Here is a 23495-nt window from a genome sequence, read left to right as displayed (position 1 = left end):
GGGCCACTAAATAGGCAAGTCACCTGAATGTATTGAGCCTTAGTTACTGCAAATCTAAGAGTAACCTAGTGTTTAGATGTGGTATCTTTTAAGAGGTTAAGCCCACTCAAAATGGGTATTCCATTACAGCCTAGGTGAATACATTTTTTCCCCTTCAGGGGAGAGCTCCTATTTCTCTACTGTGACTATTTCAAGTGTTTGCGTCACCTTGCTCCCACTGAACAGTCCCCAGGAACATATATGTAGAAAACAGCACAAACCAAATGACATCTTTGTCTGGCAATGGCTGGGGTAGGGGGATATCTATCATCTAAGGTGTGCACTAGCCATATAGGTTGAAATCAAAAAATTTGTTGAACTTGACCCTTAAAATAATCCTGTTCTTGGAGAAAAATGGTGACAGCCATTGGGCACCTCCTCCTAAAAAAAACAAGTATTCATATTGTAAGCATAATAGAATCAGATGTATTGATATCATTTATATTTCAGGTTGGTGCCATAGAAGGACTGAAATCCTTGGATCGACATGTTCGCCAGGAAACTTGCATGTTTAGAAGTTGAGGAAAACAATGGAAACCTTTAAATCCCCCTAGTATAGGTTTTCTTTAACATCTATAGTGCTACCCAGTAATATTTTCATTTCAGTAACCTAGACAAAAGTAACAGAACATTCTTTATGGGCCTAAAAATCAGGTTCTCTTTCTAAACGTGTGGTGTGCTGGGCCAGGATCTTCAAATATTATACATAGGATTAACACATGTAAATTAAAGAGCCTAGCCTAGGGCTGGACACAAAGCAAAGTAAGGTTTGGTATGGTGTGGAACCGTCAGCAAAGCATGTTGTGCCCCTACAACAGTAAATTAAGTGGAACCTGGATTTCAGAGTCTTTCACATTCAATACAGTGCACAGATTTGCACAATCCATCCAGCACAATTTCTGGTGGATCCTGCAATACGGAGAACATTGCACAATACCCCAAGACCATACCTTAGCATACATCTTTGCCCAAAAAGTCAGGAATTCTGAAAGTAGGCCAAGTATCTCAATTTTGATATGTCAAACTAAAGAAAAAGAAAATGAACCATTTAACAGTCTGCTTTTTCTTCCTGCCCAAGATGACACTGAGAAAGAACTAAATAAAGGAAGCCAACATGCCCTTCCCTTCCATCATTTCACACATTCTCCAAAGCAATCTTCCGCTCAGCTATTGCAATTAATGTTTCTGAGGCAAAGCTTTGACATGAAAACATCATTCAAGTTCTTCTGGAGAAAAATGTTGTAACGAGAGACTGTAAATTCAGGTGGATTCAGTCTGCTTCACTCTCCTTCCTTTTGGCACCTGCAACACAAAAGGAATTACTGTAAAACAAACAAAATCCCGCTAATTTTTAAAGAACTCTATTTTAAATGGAGTGGACACAGGGGTGCTAAAATGAAACATTTGATCCATAATAGTAAACAAAATGGTATGAAAGGATGGTGGGGGAGACAATGCTGAGCTTAAGGCTACGTTCACAAGGGGGGCGTAGCGCATCACGGACAGAATCGCCACGATTCTGCCCGCGATCCGGAATCATTGTAAATGGAGGGACACCTGTGCGATGCCTGTGATTTGCAATGGCACCCCAAACGCCGTGCGATGTTGCAGTGGTTTCCGCCTGCCGAATCGGGGTAACATTGCGCAAACAGAATCGCGGGACGACTGACGCCCAAAAGAAGCTCTTGTACCTTTTTTGGGCGACATCAAGGGCGATCAAAGGGTTAACCGTGTGCCTAGCTAATGTTGTTTCAGTGTAGTGGGGGGGGTGTTTTTACACATACATATATACACACACACACACACACACACACATACATACATATATATATATATATATATATATATATATATATATATATATATATATATATATATATATATATATATATATACACACACACACACACAAAGTATTCGGCCCCCTTGAACTTTGACCTTTTGCCACATTTCAGGCTGCAAACAAAGATATAAAACTGTAATTTTTTGTGAAGAACCAACAAGTGGGACACAATCATGAAGTGGAACGAAATTTATTGGATATTTCAAACTTTGTTAACAAATAAAAAACTGAAAAATTGGGCGTGCAAAATTATTCAGCCCCTTTACTTTCAGTGCAGCAAACTCTCTCCAGAAGTTCAGTGAGGATCTCTGAATGATCCAATGTTGACCTAAATGACTAATGATGATAAATAGAATCCACCTGTGTGTAATCAAGTCTCCGTATAAATGCACCTGCACTGTGATAGTCTCAGAAGTCCATTTAAAGCGCAGAGAGGATCATGAAGAACGAGGAACACACCAGGCAGGTCCGAGATACTGTTGTGGAGAAGTTTAAAGCCGGATTTGGATACAAAAAGATTTCCCAAGCTTTAAACATCCCAAGGAGCACTGTGCAAGCGATAATATTGAAAAGGAAGGAGTATCAGACCACTGCAAATCTACGAAGACCTGGCAGTCCCTCTAAACTTTCAGCTCATACAAGGAGAAGACTGATCAGAGATGCAGCCAAGAGGCCCATGATCACTCTGGGTGAACTGCAGAGATCTACAGCTGAGGTGGGAGACTCTGTCCATAGGACAACAATCAGTCGTATACTGCACAAATCTGGCCTTTATGGAAGAGTGGCAAGAAGAAAGCCATTTCTTAAAGATATCCATAAAAAGAGTCGTTTAAAGTTTGCCACAAGCCACCTGGGAGACACACCAAACATGTGGAAGAAGGTGCTCTGGTCAGATGAAACCAAAATCGAAGTTTTGGCAACAATGCAAAACGTTATGTTTGGCGTAAAAGCAACACAGCTCATCACCCTGAACACACCATCCCCACTGTCAAACACGGTGGTGGCAGCATCATGGTTTGGGCCTGCTTTTCTTCAGCAGGGACAGGGAAGATGGTTATAATTAATGGGAAGATGGATGGAGCCAAATACAGGACCATTCTGGAAGAAAACCTGATGGAGTCTGCAAAAGACCTGAGACTGGGACGAAGATTTGTCTTCCAACAAGACAATGATACAAAACATAAAGCAAAATCTACAATGGAATGGTTCACAAATAAACATATCCAGGTGTTAGAATGGCCAAGTCAAAGTCCAGACCTGAATCCAATCGAGAATCTGTGGAAAAAAATGAAAACTGCTGTTCACAAACGCTCTCCATCCAACTTCACTGAGCTCCAGCTGTTTTGCAAGGAGGAATAGGCAAAAATTTCAGTCTCTCGATGTGCAAAACTGATAGAGACATACCCCAAGCGACTTACAGCTGTAATCACAGCAAAAGGTGGCGCTACAAAGTATTAACTTAAGGGGGCTGAATAATTTTGCACGCCCAATTTTTTATTTGTTAAAAAAGTTTGAAATATCCAATAAATTTCGTTCCACTTCATGATCGTTCCACTTCCCACTTGTTGTTGATTCTTCACAAAAAATTACAGTTTTACATCTTTATGTTTGAAGCCTGAAATGTGGAAAAAGGTTCGAAAAGTGCAAGGGGGCCGAATACTTTCGCAAGGCACTGTGTGTATAATATTATATATATATTATATATATATATATATATATATATATATATATATATATACAGTGGGTACGGAAAGTATTCAGACCCCCTTAAATTTTTCACTCTTTGTTATATTGCAGCCATTTGCTAAAATCATTTAAGTTCATTCTTCTTCCTCATGAATGTACACATAGCACCCCATACTGACAGAAAAACACAGAATTGTTGACATTGTTGCAGATTTATTAAAAAAGAAAAACTGAAATATCACATGGTCCTAAGTATTCAGACCCTTTGCTCAGTATTTAGTAGAAGCCCCCTTTTGATCTAATACAGCCAGGAGTCTTTTTGGGAAAGATGCAACAAGTCTTTCACACCTGGATTTGGGGATCCTCTGCCATTCCTCCTTGCAGATCCTCTCCAGTTCTGTCAGGTTGGATGGTAAACGTTGGTGGACAGCCATTTTTAGGTCTCTCCAGAGATTCTCAATTGGGTTTAAGTCAGGGCTCTGGCTGGGCCATTCAAGAACAGTCACGGAGTTGTTGTGAAGCCACTCCTTCGTTATTTTAGCTGTGTGCTTAGGGTCATTGTCTTGTTTGAAGGTAAACCTTCGGCCCAGTCTGAGGTCCAGAGCACTCTGGAGAAGGTTTTTGTCCAGGATATCCCTGTACTTGGCCGCATTCATCTTTCCCTCGATTGCAACCAGTCGTCCTGTCCCTGCAGCTGAAAAACACCCCCACAGCATGATGCTGCCACCACCATGCTTCACTGTTGGGACTGTATTGGACAGGTGATGAGCAGTGCCTGGTTTCTCCACACATACCGCTTAGAATTAAGGCCAAAAAGTTCTATTTTGGTCTCATCAGACCAGAGAATCTTATTTCTCACCATCTTGGAGTCCTTCAGGTGTTTTTTAGCAAACTCCATGCGGGCTTTCATGTGTCTTACACTGAGGAGAGGCTTCAGTCGGGCCACTCTGCCATAAAGCCCCGACTGGTGGAGGGCTGCAGTGATGGTTGACTTTCTACAACTTTCTCCCATCTCCTGACTGCATCTCTGGAGCTCAGCCACAGTGATCTTTGGGTTCTTCTTTACCTCTCTCACCAATGCTCTTCTCCCCTGATAGCTCAGTTTGGCCGGACGGCCAGCTCTAGGAAGGGTTCTGGTCGTCTCAAACATCTTCCATTTGAGGATTATGGAGGCCACTGTGCTCTTAGGAACCTTAAGTGCAGCAGAAATCTTTTTGTAACCTTGGCCAGATCTGTGCCTTGCCACAATTCTGTCTCTGAGCTCTTCAGGCAGTTCCTTTGACCTCATGATTCAGATTTGCTCTGACATGCATTGTGATCTGGAAGGTCTTATATAGACAGGTGTGTGGCTTTCCTAATCAAGTCCAATCAGTATAATCAAACACAGCTGGACTCAAATGAAGGTGTAGAACCATCTCAAGGATGATCAGAAGAAATGGAAAGCACCTGAGTTAAATATAGGAGTGTCACAGCAAAGGGTCTGAATACTTAGGACCATGTGATATTTCAGTTTTTCTTTTTTAATAAAATCTGCAACAATGTCAACAATTCTGTGTTTTTCTGTCAGTATGGAGTGTTATGTGTACATTCATGAGGAAGAAGAATGAACCTAAATGATTTTAGCAAATGGCTGCAATATAGCAAAGAGTGAAAAATTTAAGGGGGTCTGAATACTTTCCGTACCCACTGTATATATTTCTAAAAGCTCGTTCACATGTGTGTGGACTATGAAGAACAAAGCAATGTTTACACCTATAGCATTTATGACTTTGTTGATCAATGATTTCGATGGGGTTTTCATTGTATTTATGAAGTGTATGAAAAAGCTTCAAGAATGCTTGATAAATGCCCATGAAAGTATTGCTTTCCTATTGGGAAGCGCTTAAAGGGGAAGTGATGTAGATGAAATGATCTACTTTTAAGGCTTAGTTAGGTTGTGGTGTGATAGACATTTTTGTGAACTCTCTGCAAGATGGATTCATATACTTTGATCTTTTTGGACACTTGGCTTCGTCCAGCTCAGCTCTGCTGAAGCAAAAAGCTTTGCCACTGGTAATAATGCTCAATGCCTCTACTACTGCCTGGCACGGTCAGTATTGTTGGCTGGCTTGATGCTTTTGCCTGCACACAGCAAATTACTACAGAGCTGTGCTGCACAAAGGGGAAGTGGCTGGAGCTGCTCTGTCCTAGCTCTCTATTAATTCCTAGTGCATTCTGGGATACAGGAACTTCCTCTGTCTCTCCCCCAATGCCCAGCTAACACTTTATAAATGCTTCATTAAAACCCCATAAATGCTATAAATGCTGAAAAGCATCAATGCCTGATGAAAGCAACATGCTGCTTAATATTGAACATGACACAACACAACACTACTGCTCCTGTGTGAACAGCACTTTGTGGTGCCATTGTAATACATAACAGGACTGGAAGGGTGGTTATGAGGCTTTAAAAATGCTGAAAAAGAAGTGCATAAACACAGGGTATTGTGAATGAGCCCTAATACAGCAAATATGAATATTTATAGCAAAAGTATACTTAATTATTCACGTACAAATAAATGAGTGTTTTTTTTTTTTTCTGGAGGCAAAAGCAAACATTTGTTCTAATCCTAATAATGTGAGAAATGATTTCCATATTTACCTGCAGGAGACAACACTAGTGCTTGTAGAATATCTGACAGAGAGATAATTCCAACAATACTATCTGCTTCATCCACAACTACCAATCTATGCACCTAAAACCAACATAAAGACACCATGAATACAGTTTTTGCAGGTTTAAAGGCATAAATCAAAACGAACAAAAAAAAAAAAAATACACCAGTTAGGCCTCATGCACACTGGACGTTATAAAAATGCCAGTATCTTTGTAACGAGTTTTTCAGCAGTTTTTTAGCTTTTTTGCATTGGCGGTTTTTAGCGTTTTTAGCGAAAAAAAAATCACCTCTCTGCTATTTTAGCAACTCCGACTTTCCCATAATGCAATGTTTGCCAGAATAGATTTAGGTGCGGGGAAAAATTGAATTTTTGTAAAATCTTACCGTAAAAGTCCTTTCTCTGAGTCCTCCGACAGTCGCCGCCCCTTCCCAAGTCTTCACCAATGGGTATTGCCCTTTGCTCCGCAGGAGTAGCTAGGCAACAAGAATTGTTAATACAAAAGCTTTTAACATAGACACACCCCTAGGGGCTGTCCCCTCAGTCAATACCTCCCTGCACCAGCATTCCCAACTCAGTTTGGTAGCATAGCAGTAAGAGTACACAAAAACCCCAAAAGAGGGGCGGGGGGTGGCGACTGTCGGAGGACTCAGAGAAAGGAATTTTACGATAAGATTTTACAAAAATTCCATTTTCTCTTACGTCCTCCTACAGTCGCCGCCCCTTCCCAAGTCTTCACCAATGGGACGTCCCAAAGCAGTGTAGACCTGAGGGGTGGGAGACGCAACCGTAGAAAAGGCAACGCAGTACCCACATCAGAGAAAGGAACCTTACCATAGTAAGAGAACCAACTGTGCAACAGGAAAACGTGCTCAACAGGAGCAACAACCCAGGAAAAACAAGTAACCCAGGGCAAAACACCCCAATAACCAAGGGCCCAAAAAACCAAGGGTCCCTAAGAAACTGCCGCACTGAGAACTTTACGGCCAAAGGAGGCATCGGCCGATGCCTGAACATCCACCTTATAGAATTTTGAGAAGGTGTGAACGGACGACCAAGTCGCCGCCTTACACACCTGGGCCACAGAAGCCTGATGACGGTAAGCCCAAGACGTACTCAGAGATCTGGTGGAGTGCACCTTCACAGGGAAAGGAGGAACCTTCCCCTTCAAGGCATAGGCTTGCTCAATGGTCTGTCTGATCCATTTGGCGATGGTCGCAGCCGACGCCGCCATGCCCTTCCGAGGTCCCTCAGGAAGGACAAAGAGGGAATCCGACTTGCGAAAAGATTTAGTGGACGACAGGTAAACCCTGATTGCCCGGACAACATCCAAGGAATGTAAGGCAACCTCCTTCGGATGCTTAGGCTTCGCACAGAGTGAAGGCAAGACAATGTCTTCATTAAGGTGAAACTCAGAGATCCTTTTTGGAAGAAAGGATGGGTTAGGTCGCAAGACCACCTTATCCCTGTGAACCACCAGGTAGGGAGAGCTGCAGGACAAAGCCGCCAGCTCCGACACCCTGCGAGCCGAAGTGATCGCCACCAAAAAGGCAACCTTCTTGGACAACAGAGACAACGAGATCTCCCTGATCTTTTCAAAGGGAGCCTGTTGTAACACGGACAGAACCACGTTCAAGTCCCACGGAGGCAAAGGTTCCCTCCTAGGAGGGGCCAAATGTCGCACCCCCTGAACAAAGGTGCTAACCAATGAATTAGACGCCACAGGGCGTTGAAAAAGGACGGCCAGCGCAGAAATCTGACCCTTAATCGTGGCCAACGCCAAACGCTAGTCCACTCCAGTTTGGAGGAAAGCCAACACTCTCGACACGGAATATGAGCGAGGGGAATACCCCCTGGACTCACACCAGGCAAAGTATGCTTTCCAAGTACGGTAGTAAATTTTTCCCAAAGAGGCATTTCTAGCCATGATCAAAGTGGGAATGACCTCAGGGGAGAGACCCCTATCCTTCAGGACCTGGCTTTCAACAGCCAGGCCGTTAAAGCCAGCGACTGTAAAGCAGGATGGAATATCGGCCCTTGAGACAGAAGGTCCCCTCGAAGCGGCAGACGCCACGGAGCGTCGACAGCCAGATTTACGAGGTCTGCGTACCAAGACCGGCGAGGCCAGTCCGGTGCCACCAGAATCACCGTGTGCGGTTCCGAGGCTAACCTGCGAAGGAGCCTGGACAGCAGCTGAATCGGTGGAAAGGCATACATCAGACGATACTGATGCCAGGGCGCCACTAACGCGTCTGAGGCGTCTGCCTGAGGATCGCGCGTCCTTGCCACGAACCTTTCCACCTTGTTTAGACGAGACGCGAACAGGTCCACATCTGGAGAACCCCACTTCGCGCACATCTGGAAAACATCCGGGTGAAGGGACCATTCCCCCTGGTCCAGGGTCTGGATCCAAATAGTCCGCCTGCCAGTTCTCCACCCCCGGTATGTGAACTGCCGTTATCGCCGGGACGTGCGTCTCCGCCCAAGACAGAATGTCAGCCACTTCCCGAGCCGCCCGGGCACTCCTGGTGCCCCCTTGATGGTTGACATAGGCCACCGCGGTGGCATTGTCCGTCTGAACCCGAACTGGACGGCTCCGAAGCCGGTCCGTCCATCGCAAAAGGCAAAGCTTTATCGCCCTCAATTCCAGAATGTTGATCGGAAGGGAGGACTCCTCCTCCGACCAAGTTCCCTGGGCGGACAAAACGCCCAGAACACCACCCCAGCCCGACAGGCTGGCATCCGTGGTGATCACTATCCACAACAATAGATGAAAAGACTTGCCCCCCGACACCGCCGGGGACTGGAGCCACCACAGAAGATCCCTTCTGGCACTGTGGCTCAACGAGATCCGCTGATCCAGGGATTGCGGCCGCCCGTCCCACTCGGCAAGAATCTCCGCTTGGAGACCCCGCGTGTGAAACTGGGCAAAGGGGATCGCCTCGAAAGCCGAGACCATTAAACCTAGACATCTCATGCATGTCCGGAGAGACGAGTGCCGGTTGTCCCTGAGGGACCTGACCTCGTCCTGAAGAGTCCGAAGCTTGTCTTCCGGGAGGAAGACCTTCGCTTGGACAGAGTCCAGAATCATTCCCAGGTAGGGAAGACGAACCGAAGGACACAGAGTCGACTTCGGAATGTTTATAGTCCAACCGAACTCCTGCAGTGTCCGCATCGTGGTGGACAGGTCGGTCACCAGGCTCTGACTGGCGTTTGACCGTATCAGGATATCGTCCAGATACCCCAAGACAGCAATGCCCTGTGCTCGCAACAGGGCCAGAACCGGCGCCAGCACCTTGGTAAAAACCCGCGGAGCCGAAGCGAGACCGAAAGGTAACGCCACGAATTGGTAGTGATCCTCCGCAATGGCTAATCGAAGGTACCTCTGGTGACCCTCGAAAATGGGGATGTGTAGGTACGCATCCTTCAGATCGATGGAGGCCATGAATTCCCCCAGACTCAGGGCAGCCACCACTGAGCGCAGGGATTCCATGCGGAACTTGCGAACCCGCACAAAGCGGTTCAGAGCTTTCAAGTCCAGAATCGGACGCACCTTGCCCTCCTTTCTGGGCACAGTGAACAGATTGGAGTAAAACCCCCGAAATCTGTCCCGATGAGGCACCGGAACAACTACCCCTTGGGCCCGCAGGTCCTGCACCGCCCGGTGCAGATCCTGCAAGCGCTCCAGAGACAGCTGAAGATTTGAGGGAAAAAATCTGCCCGCCGGCCGAGAGAGAAATTCGATCTTGTAACCAGATCGAACGATTTCCTGAACCCATCTGTCCCGAATGCGGGTCAGCCAAGGTTGTAGGAAACCGCGCAGACGTCCCCCCACCCCAGAAACAGGTGAGGGCGCCCCTTCAGGCGGAAGTGGTATGGGAAGTTGAACCGGACTGGCCGGACTTCTGCTTCCCTGCCCACGGCTTCTTCTGGGAGCCTTGGCCTTTGAAGAGCTTGCCCTTGGATTGTGACCTTAAAGGCACGAAAGGACCCCTGAGAGGGCCTAGACGAGGAATTCCGTTTACCACGGAAGGACTTATGCTTGTGAGACTGGGGTAGGAGAGTACTCTTGCCCCCCGTAACCCCTTTTATCAGAGTATCCAAAGCCTCGCCAAAAAGGCGAGATCCCGCGTAGGGAAAATCCGCCAGCGTCTTGTGAGAAGATTGGTCGACCGACCAATTTTTCAGCCAAATCAGACGACGGTTCAGTATCGCCACGCTAGACAGGCGCGCAGCCAAGGGAGCTAAATTCAAGTCCGCATCACACAAGTACATGACACCCTGATGGATCTGGTCCACCATAGCCAACGTGGTAGGTGAAGCTGAATCAGCCACCAAGGTGCGCCTAAGCATCTTTGTCCAATCTGCAACAGCCTGTGCCGCCATAATGGAACCAAAAATAGGCTTCAGCATAGAACCAGCAACCATATAGGCATGACGGGCAAGAGACTCCATTCTCCTGTCCGTAGGGTCCCGGAAAACCGGGGTATCCTCAGAAGGCACCGCAGTAGCCTTGTTCAAAATGGCCACTGCGTGATCCACCTGAGGCGCCACACACCAACGCTCCTCGGTGGAGGGCGCAAACGGATAAAGCAGTTTAAACTTATTTGGCACAGTAAAGGGCTTCTTTAAATTGTGCCACTGTTCATTAACCGTATGGTGAAATTCAGCAGGGCAGGGAAAAACCTGCGCTGATTTTCAAGTCCTCTGCGTTCCAAAAGAGGACACCCTAGCAGGAGGAGTAGGCTCATCCTCTAGGTGCAAGGTATCTTTAATGGAAGCAATCAGCTCATTCATGAGTGCAAGCTCTTCAGGCGAGCCAGGGGGAGAAACATCAACCCCCTCCACCTCTGCCTCCCCCTCGGATCCCATAAGGTCCAAAGATGAGCGGGACCCCGAGAAGGGTACGCCAGCCACAGCAGCCACATCGCCCTCTGAATCAGAGGAAATGGATACCCTGGCCCTTTTTGCGGATCGTTCAGCCATCAGCATCTGCACCTGAGACACTAAGGAAGCCACTACAGTGGTCAGATCGGCCCTCCCGGGGGGTGCAGCAGCCCCCTGGTCCCCCACCAGGGCGGGGGGGGGGGGGAAACTTGCTATCCTGAGAATCCATGCCCCAGCAATGAAAAGTAAAAAAGGTACTGGCCCTTTAACACCACGGCGAGCGCAGCCCACCGTACACTACTGTATGCACCGACCCCGCAGGGATAGATAACACTGAGCAAGGGATGACAGGACAAAGAAGGTAAAAACCTGGAGAGAGCACAACAGGCTGCTGCCATCGATCGCTGTTCCCAGAGAAAGAGGAAGTGATGCAATAGCTGGCTGACTGATATAGCCTATGAGGCTCCGCAAACATGGCCGCCCGGCTGAGGGATGAGGCTACAGGAAAATGGCGCCGACATGTGCTCGGACGAGCACGGCCCGCCAAAATGGCGGCGAATGGCGCCAAAACACGGCGCTGTACAGGGACAGGGCCGGTCACAGCATTCCAGCAAAGAAATGGCGGATCGCTGCAGTGGCCGCCGCACAACACATGTCTGCACCTAAATCTGCACCCAGAGCATAACTCACAACAGAGCAGGACGGCCCCCCCCTCGCAGCCCACAGGCAGTGCAGCCATACAGGGATCGGACAGGGAGCCCGCATTTACACAGACATTGGGGGTACTACACAGCCACAGTCTGACACCCACACAGAAGGTCCCCACACAGAAGGTGCTTACCGTACCAGATGGCGTGGGGAGCAGTCTCCAGCGACAAACCGCTATCAAGGCAGACAGGGAGTGCCGCAGCCAGGACGCTTGTGGACCGCAGCCACAGACCGCAGCATGGCGTCCATTGAGGTAGCCACCTCACAGGCAGCATCCCAGCAGCGAACAGGGATGGGTCGTTCAATGTGCCAGGGCAAACCTAAGCTGAACGCTCGATGGCAGGCTGGGGATCCATCTGGCACTCAGCCCTGACATCCAGGGCGGCCAGTCCGAGACCCAGCTCCGCATGAACATCTTCATCCGAAGAACCCTAACTAAAGCTAACAAAAGAACAGCTAGCAGAGAAAAGACAAAACACTTGAAATAAAATCAAAAAAGGGTAGAAGGCTGAGACTAAAGCCCCAGCACAGGAAAGCCTGCTACTCCTAAGCTAGGCAAGATCAAACTGAGTTGGGAATGCTGGTACAGGGAGGTATTGGCTGAGGGGACAGCCCCTAGGGGTGTGTCTATGTTAAAAGCTTTTGTATTAACAATTCTTGTTGCCTAGCTACTCCTGCGGAGCAAAGGTCAATACCCATTGGTGAAGACTTGTGAAGGGGCGGCGACTGTCGGAGGACGTAAGAGAAAAAAGGGTCCTACATAGGGATGCACCGAAATTTCGGCCACCAAAATTTTCGGCCGAAAATGGGTTAAACATGCCGAAATGAATGGCCGCCGTGAGGAAGGAGGAGGGCGCAGCGCAGGTTTGAAAAGTCCCGCCTCTGGCCGGTTGCCCGCCTCCCTGTGATGTCCCTACTACTACGATGTGTATGAATGAACTGACACACCGGGCGGGAGGGCAGGCGAGTGCCCGCTAATAGCTATAACTATGTGAGCGCTTCACTTCCCTGTCATGCGGGTATCTCCTCTGACAGGGAAGTGAAGCGCTCACATAGTTATAGCTATTAGCGGCCGCTCGCCCGCCCTCCCGCCTGGTGTGTTAGTTCATTCATGGACAGATTGTAGTAGTAGTGACATCAACGGGAGGCGGGCCGCCGGCCAGAGGCACGTCTTTTGAATTTAGGACACCGGAGGAGCAGAGTGTCTGACAGTAAGGAAGCTGAGGCAGGGGGGGTGAAGCTGAGGAGAGCTTACCATTGGTATTTGTATTATGCAGCATGAGGAGGTTAATGTATTGCCACTGCTGGTCACTGATGCATTAGTGACCAACCAGTGGCAGTTAATTAACCCCTTTGTGTTGCATTAGTGCAACCAGTATCAGTGTTAACACTGGTTGCACTGATACTGGTTGCACTAATGCAGCACAAAGGGGTTAATAACTGCCACTGGTCGGTTACTAATGCATCAGTGACCAGCAGTGGCAATACATTAACCCCCTCATGCTGCATAATACTAATACCATTGGTAATTCAATTAACCTCTTGCCAACCCGTCACAGTACATATACTGTGACAGGGTGGCAGCGACAGGTGTACGTTGCTGCCTGTTTTTGTGAGACACAGGAGACACGTGGAGCGGAGGGAGCCGAGAGAGACAGCAATGCAGGGGGAACTGAGTGCACACTGACAGCAAGCGCCCCCTCTTTTATCTCATGTCCGGACTATCCACCGTATCCTGAGCCACCACTTGCGGCCACATGGGTCTCCCATCCCTGTATACCCCAGCCATTGCCATTCGCTTACCTTTTATCATCATCTGGTAAGGTTGTTTAGGAGTTATGGTGATACAGTTTCAGCATGCTTGTGATTCTTGCATTTCTTATGGGCGTTTTGGATAGAGCTATCTGGTAAGCTGCATTCCTATCGGTGGAGGGGTCTGTTCACATAATTTATCACATTATTTAGCTTGATATTTTTTACTTTTGGTAAGAAGTACCTATCGGATTTGTTGGTGGAGGTTTCTCATTCTTTCACACCTTTTTTACCATTTATTTAATTTTTTGGCACTTTGGTGATTCACATCTCTAGATAGTGCTATTTTTCTTGTATTACCCCACTTTTGTTTTTGGTTTTACGCTATGGCGTTTTTACTTTTATTCCGCATATAACCATATCACGGAGGCGGATTGGTCTGGACTGCGAGATCCATTGTGCATTGCCCTTGTCGAATCTCTGGAACTTATGTTCTCATTTGGCACGTTTTTATTGGTTTCTGGTAAGCCTCCCATTCATACGGATATTCTACAAGTCACCTTTTTAATATCTGGCTTTTATGGACTTTATGACTATTCAACTAATATTTTACACAATTTTATTATTGTCTGAACACCTTTAGCGCGACTTGTTAATATTATTTGTCTTTGGGGTGATGGTCACACTTGAGGTCGCTGCTTATACACAATCTTTGTTGGATTAGCGCAGTTGTTTCTTTTAATTTTATACTGTAGAGAAAAACATCTGACGCCAAAAACAGCCGCTGTAAAAACGTCCAATGTGCACGAGGCCTTAATGATAATCTTATATATGGTTATGAGTAACACTGGCACAATTATTTTATACATTTGTTACAATGAAGTCCCATGTTACTTCAAAACAAGAAGAGTTTAGTTAAAAAAAAAGCTTGTGGTTTACATCACTTAATAGTTCAGGCCTCCGTATAGCAAAACCCTCTCCATCTGTTCAAAGGGGGCCTCACTGAGTTTGCGAGAGAGAATATCAATGTAAACCACTTCTGCTGTACTCTCACTCTCTTTTTAGAAAAGCTAATGAACTGTGTGAATCCTGAGACATGGGTTACACCTGGTATTCAATATTCATTTGTAAAACTCATTTTTGTATAAAACAGTAAAACAATAGATATCAACCAGTTTAAAACCATACATTAAAACAAATTCAAAACCATTAGTTTCCTTTTAAAGTAAACCTGTCACAAATCAAGACAATTCAAAATTCATGGGGAAAAAATAAAAATAAAAAAATGTATGAATTGTGAAAATTGCATGCCAATAGCCACGGATTCAGATATATGAGCAGAAGATATTCCATGAAAGACTTGACTCTTCCTATAAATATAGAGATACAGATGGCCTAACTGACCAATGGAGAGGTGAGGGAGGGGGCAGGCCCAAGCTGAACTATGCGCGGCACAACCTTGCCATATATGCCAGTTGACCAATACTACCTGGGAGAATGAATGTTTGAAAAAAAAAAAAAAAAAAAAACGTATGCCCAGATCTATATAAAGTAACAATGCTTGTCCCACTAGCAGCTGAACAGGGTCTAAGGAAGGAAGGGGGAATCTTTGAATGGCTATAATCCAGCTCAAGGTGCCCATTCACCATCAGCAGGACATACATGATCTAGTATTTATAAATTCATATGTAACAGAAGCCTACTGACTCTCAGTGCTGGCCATTATCCCTCCCCCCAAAAAAAAAAAAAGTGGTCAATGCTCTATCACCTGGCATCCCTGGTTAGTTATACAGATGTTAGATCGCAGGGTGTCTGACACAGGAGGCTTCTGGTAAAACCAAGCCCAGAATCAGCTGGTCGAAAGGCCATTAAGTAGATGACTATTGTCAGAGATGCTCAATCCAGTCACAGCATTAATTAATACAAGAAATATCATGAAATTCCATATACTTAACATGAAAAAAAATCCAGTAAATATTTCAACGTATTCAAATAATTAGAAATAGCATTAAAAAATAAATCTGATACAAGTGCTCCTTACCTCTGCTTTCACTATTCGATCCACAATAGTCTCCAGTGTTTCCGGTTTACTGCATTTTACTACGCCTTCAAAATACTGCGAGCGGTGTTCAAGTGCCTGTGTCACTGTGATGTCTAAATTATTATAGGTTTTTTCAGCAGCAAGGTTCTGAAAATGAATTATGCATCTGTCAATCAAAAGTATGGTTAATTACAAGGAGACAACAATAGAAGGAAAGAGCCCAAAAGATTAAACAGCCAACTCTGGGAAGAACTTTAACCATCCTGTTGGAAATACAGCTCATTCACCCAAATAGGACAGGTCCCTTTCAAGAATTCTGGGGCATCGATGGATGTTTAGTGATCAGACTGTGGATGGATACAGATCACAGAACAGCAGGTGATGAGCGATTTCCCTTTCCTCAGTCACTTGCCACTACCTTCTGCCTAAATTGTCTAAAAGTGGCCACACAGGCCTCGGAATCTGAGCTGTGGATGGTCCTCTTGGCATCACCAGGCTCGTCAAACTGCAATTGAAGAATCAAAAGGAGCCAGGTAGAAAATAGCTGTCCAATCAGTGACTGCCGCAGGTGTTGTGGCTGAATACAACAGCTGGCAGGGGAGATTCCTTCATTCACACTGTTAGCATCAATAGAGGAATCAAAATGATTTCTCTTGTTTCGCCTGCAGAATGAACAAGAGAAATCTCCTCACATATGGCTAGCGTTACACTCAGATTTACTGTAGAGCTTATGCCAAGGGAGACTCATTCTCTTTTTCACCACAGAAAAGGGTACAAATTGTGCCTGGCTGTGCTGAGATTTTCACTCTCCAGAGACACCCTTGCTATTCAGCTGTTAGTCCCTAGGTGGCCTGATAGTAACCGGTGACACTGGAGTCATGTCTCTTGCAGGTACCCTTACAGCGGTACTCTACTGCATACATATTCAAAATGGTTTTTCCTGAAAACATTTCATCTGATTTGGCCAAACATTAAAATAAAGTGCACTTTACACTTTACCACGCTGCACTTGCGAGGGGCAAACCTCGAATTTGTTGGTATGGGCAACAAAGACTGCCTTAACCGCTTGCCAACCGCCGCACGACTATATACTGCGGCGGTCAGCCCCTCACAGGCAGAGTGACGTAGCGGTATGTCACTAGCCTGGGAGGGTCTGGGGAGCGAGCGTGCACGCCGGCGGCGCGCTCCCGCGCGGTCACGGACCCCCCCGCACGTGTGACCGGCGGACCCGATGTCCGCCGGCCACTCTGCGATCGGCGGGGGAGAGGGAGAAAGTCAGGCAGCTTGTGTAAACAAGCTGCCTGTCATTCTCCTCAGTGTAAAGACACTGATCACACGGATCTAGTATGTAGATCCGTTGATCAGTGTCCTTACAGCTCAAGCCACAGCCAATCACAGTAGAAAGCACGCCCCTAGGGACACACACAGCCCCTCCCTCCCAAATAAAGTTAACCCCTTCACTACCAGTGTATTTTTACAGTAACAGTGCATATGTATAGCACTGATTACTGTAGAAATGTCACTGGTAACCCCAAAAGTGTCAAAAATGTCAGTCAAGGGTCCGATCTGTCCGCCCCAATGTCGCAGTACCGCAAAAAAAAAAATCGCAGATCGCCGCCATTACGCGTTAAAAAAAAAAAAAACAACAAAAATGACAGAAATCTTTCCCTTTGTTAGTAAACGCGATAACTTTTGCGCAAACCAATAAAAATACGCTTTTTGCGATTTTTTTTTACCAAACATAGGTAGCATAAAAAAAATTGGCCGAAAATGTTAAAAAATTTTGATTTTTACATTTTTTTTGGGGGGAATTTCATATAAAAAAATGTGAAAAATATTGTTATTTTTGCAAAATTGACGCTCTTTTTTTGTTTATAGCGCGTGATCAAAAAATCGCACAGGTGATCAAATACCACCAAAAGAAAGCTCTGTTTGTGGGAAAAAAAGGACGCCAAATTCGTTTAGGTACAGCGTCGCACGACCGCGCAATTGTCCGTTAAAGTCACGCAGTGCCGAATCGCAAAATACCCCCTGGTCGTTTAGCAGCCAAATCCTCCGGGGCTTAAGTGGTTAAAGAATGTTTTCCAGGTTTCTGCATTGTTTCCTCTTACTTATTTTCCTGTGTGGTGGAGGTCCAGACAGAAAATAGGGGCAAATCTCCCCAACAGGTAACAGAGGGTTTAATTCCCCTCTACACCACATGATTCTGTAGGAGACCTAAATGCGACGTAATCCCAAGTAAAGCTAAATCCCATATGTACTTTCCAAGACAAAAAAAGCTTACCAGTATTTTTTTAATAATAGGGCTAAAATGGACAAAAAACATTCCATTGGGGGCTCTTGTACAAAAACTGACCAATCAAGTCATGTTTTAAACAGGGTACAGTATGTCCCTAGCTTAAAGTGATTGTAAAGTCCCGTTTTTTTTTTTTTTGTTTAAATAACAAACATATTGTACTTACCTGCACTGTGCAATGGTTTTGCACAGAGCAGTCTGGATCCTCCTCTTCTCGGGTCCCTCTTCTGTGCTCCTGGCCCCTCCCTCCTCTTGAGTGCCCCCACAGCAAGCAGCTTGATATGGGGGCACCCAAGCCAAGCTGCAGTTACGTGTGTCCATTCAGACACGGAGATGCCGTTCAGCCCCGTCCCCTCTCTCCTGATTGGCTAACTGACTTTGATTAACATAAGTGGGAGCCAATTCGGTGTCTCAGCCAATCAGGAGGGATAGTCCCAGACGGCCGAGGGACTAGTGGACATTGCTGGATAGAGAGGGGGCTCAGGTAAGTATTAGGGGTGCTACACACAGAAGGCTTTTTATTTGAATGCTTAACTTCTATCTTTTTTGTACAGTAGAAGAACCCCTGTAAGCTTTTATTTTTTTTATTTAGGTCTGTGTCCCTTCTGCAGTTTTTCCCTCACCACCCCTGTCCAACAAAATCAGTGACCCCATTGGAAGAGTTCTCTTCTATTACAAAATTTGGAATTTTTTTTTACTTTAAAGCCCCATACACACGTACCGATCGTCGGCTGACCGATCGGCCGTCTTTTGTCCCCGGGCTGTCCTGTCCGCTGAAAAATGCAAAAGACTGCACACAAATTTTGTCTGCCGACTGCAGAAGTGATGTCATGTGATGGTTAACTTTCCCTGTGTTTTTTCTTCTCTGAGCATGCCCAGTCTTGCAAATCTGCTGTCTGTCGGCCGAATTCTGTACTGACTGGCGAACAATCGGCCGTTCTGGTGTCGGCATACAAAAATTTTAATGCTTGCACGACAGATTCTGTTCGGCCGAAAGTGCGCTGTCGGCTGTCGGAAGCATCATACTAACAAGCCGAATCTTTTCGGCCGACAATCTGCACGTGTGGCCTTTACTTTCAATGATAATGGTAAACAGGACAAATAGAGGGTAAATCTTCCTAAGGGAGACACAGACATCAATAAAAACTGACAGGTGTTCTAATCCCTCCCCACTATATCTGAAAAAAGTTGTGCTTTTAGTTATACTGTTAAGGCCTGCACACACACAATTAGAAAATCCTACAAAAATGACCGCTTTTGAAGCGATCGTATGATAATCTGATTGTTCGTACATAGCTTTCGTCTGAAATTATCTGAAGGGACAAATACGAATATTTTTCTCGTACGATACCAGATCATACGATTTTCATTTAATCAGTACAGTTTTCATCCGAAAATACAATACATTACTTCCAAATTTTTATCCTATCGTACGAGAATTTTCGTACCACTTTAAGACTGGAAGATTTTCCTGCTTAATGATCAGGCCCTATTTTGCGATTCGGCACTGCATTACTTTAACAGACAATTGCGCGGTCGTGCAACGCTGTACCCAAATAAAATTGACGTCCTTTTTTTTCCCCACAAATAGAGGTTTCTTTTGATGGTATTTGATCACCTGTGTGATTTTTATTTTTGTGCTATAAAACAAAAAAAGAGCGACAATTTTGGGAAAAAAAAAAAAAAACAATATTTTTCACATTCTGCTATAGAACATCCCCCCCCCCAAAAAAAAAAAAAAAAAAAATGTAAAAATCAAAATTTTTTTTACATTTTAGGCAATTTGTTTTCTGCTACACATTTTTGGTAAAAAACAAAAATCGCATTAAGTGTATTTTGATTGGTTTGTGCAAAAGTTATTGCGTCTACTAACTACGGTAAAGATTTAGGTCATTTTTATTGTTTTTTTTTTTTTTACTATTAATGGCGGCGATCTGCGATTTTTTGCGGGACTGCAACATTGCAGTGGACAGATCAGACCCCTAACTTATATTTTTTTTACACTTTTGTGAGTACCAGTGACATTACTACAGTAATCAGTAATAAAAATACGCACTGTTACTGTAATAATGCCATTGGCAGGGAAGAGGTTAACAGTGTTGGTGATCAAGGGGTTAAATGTGACCCTAGGGGAGTGATTCTAACTGTGGAGGGGGGGGGGGGGGGTTGGGCTTGTGAGATGACCATAGAGACATGCGATCCTATATAGCAGGATCACATAGTCTCTGTGATCATCTCAGGGAGAAGGACGGACGGCTGTGTTTACATCAGCCGTCCGTCCTTCTCTGTCAGCGGGCGGAGTTCGCCTGTGTCAGGCGGCAATAGGAGCTGCCTGACACCCATACTGGCTTCCCTACTGACAAACAAGGGCGGAAGCGTGCCGCCGGTGGCGCATGCTCACCCTCTAGCCTCCTGAGAGCGAGCTACGTCGCATTGCCCAGGAGCGGCTGCCTGCCGCAGTAAATCTGCAGCGGGCAGTCGTCAAGTGGTTAATGACCTCTTCATTTTCGATATGGAGACTAGCATGCAAAAACAAAAAAAGAAACGGACAATCATTAGTCCGATAATCTCATTGTGTGTACTATGTTGGACCATCATTCTTTATCACAAGCACACACAGTATATACAAGATGTATTCTGTAATTCAGATGCAAATAGTTTTGTTCTGTCACCTGCCAGAAGCGTTTAATGACTGCCATCTACAAAAGGTGGTAATTGGAAGACTTGTAAAAAAAAAAAAAAACCAATGTAGCTCGTTAACATATCTCACTTTTGGCAGGGTGATATGTATCTTTAAATAGACTGTCCCTTTCTGGCACTGCAAGTTCATTCATAACTCCACCGCTTATAGAAAGAATTATTCATATTTAAAGAGGAAGTAAACTTCCTTTCCTGACTTTACCTATAGGTAAGCCTATAATAAGGCCACCTCAGTCACAGAGCCGCAGCCCGTGAACCCAGAAGCAAGACGGGTGAAGATGGAAGCGGCTGCAGCGCTGACATCCTGGCGCTGGAACAGCTTTGTTTTAAGGTACGTTTCACATAATGTGCTAGTATGTGATGCATACTAGCACACTATGGCTTTACCTTGCAGGGGAAAAAAAAAAAAAGGCCAGCGGAACACAACAGCTTTAAAGAGGTCGTGAGCATATGTAGTTTACATTTATGTCAGAGCTTTGGGTCCTGATTCAGCTATGGCATAGTGAAGGTTTTGGCACTGGGTGTTTAACCCCACTGTGTGAGACCCCAGCGTTTTGTGCACTTGGGAAGCATGTGCAAAGCGCCCAGCCCCTACCCCTGCAGCCTGTCAAAGTCTGTCAGGTTAAAATATACTGCAGCTGACTGCAAAATACCTTTGTTCTGGGTATACATTTCTGAATGCTTACAGACTTAAACGCAAGGAGAACATTGTACAGTGTCCAGCCACAGTACATCGTAAACCAGGCATGTCCAACCTGAGGCCCGGAACCCCAGGCAATGCGGCCCATTGCCCCCTGACAATTTTTTTTTTGCTGAGGAGGAAGGAAGTCGCGTCGGGGGCATGGCCACAGCGGCTTCCAACTAACGGTAGGCAGAGGCTGCCTCGGAGGGGGGGGGGGGATGTGTGAGCATGTGCAGTGTTTCTGACTCCTACCACCATGACCACTTCAAATCACTGGTGGTTAGAGTGTTCCTTTAATATCTCTCAGAAAAAGTAAACCTCCGTATACTGATTCCATTTAATTTGATCATCCTCTAGTTGTGTTAAATTAGTGCGGGGGGGTGTGGCGGCGCGGGAAGGGCGCGGCGGCATTTTATTACTTATATACCTTAACTATAGTATATATTTTATATGCGGCCCGAGAAAATTTCTCTACACTCAATGTGGCCCAGAGAAGCCAAAAGGTTGGACACCCATGTCGTAAACGGTCAGAGAGGCTGCAGGCAGCGGAGCGGGACACTCCATCTGTGCCTCTCGGGGGCACAAAAATACCAGAACTGCACACACAGGAGCTGAATGCCCAGTGTGCATGAGGCCTATAAATGCTCCCAATTCCAATGCTAAAGAAGAAAACATATGGACATAATCATTCACACCACAAAACTCGTTTAACATCTTCATAGCCCCATTGATTTATTACAGTAGAGAACTTAAGATAGTTTTTTTGAAGGCATGGAAAGCTAAATGTAAAATACTTACAATAACATCGAACTTGGAATAGATATCTACAACTTTCCCTAAAATGAAAACAGATAAAATGTTATTTACATACACTCAATGATCATTTTCTCTGCACTTTCTCTAACAGAAGACCCGGGTATAGCTTTTTTAACTGTACAGTATATCTGTGACAGAAAGGTACGGCAAAGACTACCAATGTCATTACATTAAAAATAATATAGGATTCTCACATACTCCTGAAAATATTATCACATCTTCAGCTAGGTAAAATCTGACTGAACGGAGCCTGTGGACAGATCGCCCATTTATGCCACGTGGTCGTGCACCCATGTACAATCATTCTGGACTGCTTTGGGCCTTCCTAACCTCTGATGTCCGAAGACGTTCTCTGGGGCTGATAGAGGTGCTCCAATTTTTCCTCATATGCCAAGAAACTGATAAGAGCATTATATTTTTAAGCAAAAAAAAAAAAACATTTTACTCTCCTGGACATTTAACTGGGTAAAAAAAAAAAAAAAAAAGGTATCAACTCTGCCTTTCCACTATACCAACATATACAAATAGGGACTCTTCTCAGAAATATGACAACATTTGGGGTCCATGATCTCAATCCCCACTTACCATATAGTCAAAGGATGGTTGGAGTGGGAGACTACACTATTATTTATCTTTTCTATTGCAATATGACTAAATGTAAACCTAATAACTTATCACCACGGCTATCACTTAAATTAGGAACATTATTTTCTTTCTTGTATTAGTGTACAGAACAATGTGGCTTCATGGTTAGTCAAACTGTTTAAGCACACAGGCATAAACAGGCTAAACTTAGCAGATCTCATCACACATTATCATGAGATAATCTGTTCTTAGAGAGATCTTTCAGTGGTGGGATTTGTGCTGTATGTCTGACCAAAATTTGAGGTCTGCGAGTAGCTGTAAATTAAGTTTTTAGCATCTTACCCGACTCGTCCACAACCGGTAAAGCAGAAACTCGTCGTTCTACAAATATATTCAAAGCTTTGATGATGGGAGTATGGGGATGTATGAAGGCAATGTTGTGGTATGTTCCTATCCCAAGCTCCTCTAAGTTTTGCTTCATGAAGGCAGGCTTTGGCATTTCGGACACCTAGAGAGAGAGGGAGAGGGGGAGAAGGAGAGGGGGAGAAGGAGAGGGGGAGAGGGAGAGAGAGAGGGAGAGGGACTTTATATATTATTCTTTTATGGACAACACGTGGTCTTAAATACAGAAAATAAGAGGAATTTTAATTTACTTGTATAATCCATATATTGGGAGTACAGTACAGGATCCAGGCAGAGTATTCATACACTATTAGTTATAAGAGTGTACCTTCTTGTGATTGGACACAACTTTAGAGGCCAAGCAACCTGGATGCCTTCCTTATAACCCTTCCCCACTCCTGGA

General features: G+C 45.2%; 1 protein-coding gene across 3 annotated transcripts in view; it reads right to left on the bottom strand.

Moving 5' to 3' along the window:
- Positions 1 to 641: 641 nt before the first annotated feature.
- The window catches only part of PRKAG2 (protein kinase AMP-activated non-catalytic subunit gamma 2), a 552351-nt gene continuing 529497 nt past the window's right edge, over positions 642 to 23495 (bottom strand). For all 3 annotated transcript variants that reach the window (XM_082257523.1, XM_082257525.1, XM_082257524.1), the window contains 5 exons: positions 23033 to 23198; positions 22088 to 22125; positions 15612 to 15758; positions 6210 to 6303; positions 642 to 1341 (listed from right to left, as the gene is read on the bottom strand). In XM_082257523.1, the coding sequence (XP_082113649.1) occupies positions 1310 to 1341; positions 6210 to 6303; positions 15612 to 15758; positions 22088 to 22125; positions 23033 to 23198 (477 nt within the window). In that variant the 3' untranslated portion in view covers positions 642 to 1309. The remainder of the gene's footprint in view (positions 1342 to 6209; positions 6304 to 15611; positions 15759 to 22087; positions 22126 to 23032; positions 23199 to 23495) is intronic.

The sequence above is a fragment of the Pelophylax lessonae genome, assembly GCF_965119305.1.
Source record: "Pelophylax lessonae genome assembly, chromosome: 5".
Lineage (NCBI taxonomy): Eukaryota > Metazoa > Chordata > Amphibia > Anura > Ranidae > Pelophylax > Pelophylax lessonae.
Note: the sequence above shows the minus strand (reverse complement) of the source record. Positions and strands in the feature narration are given on the sequence as shown.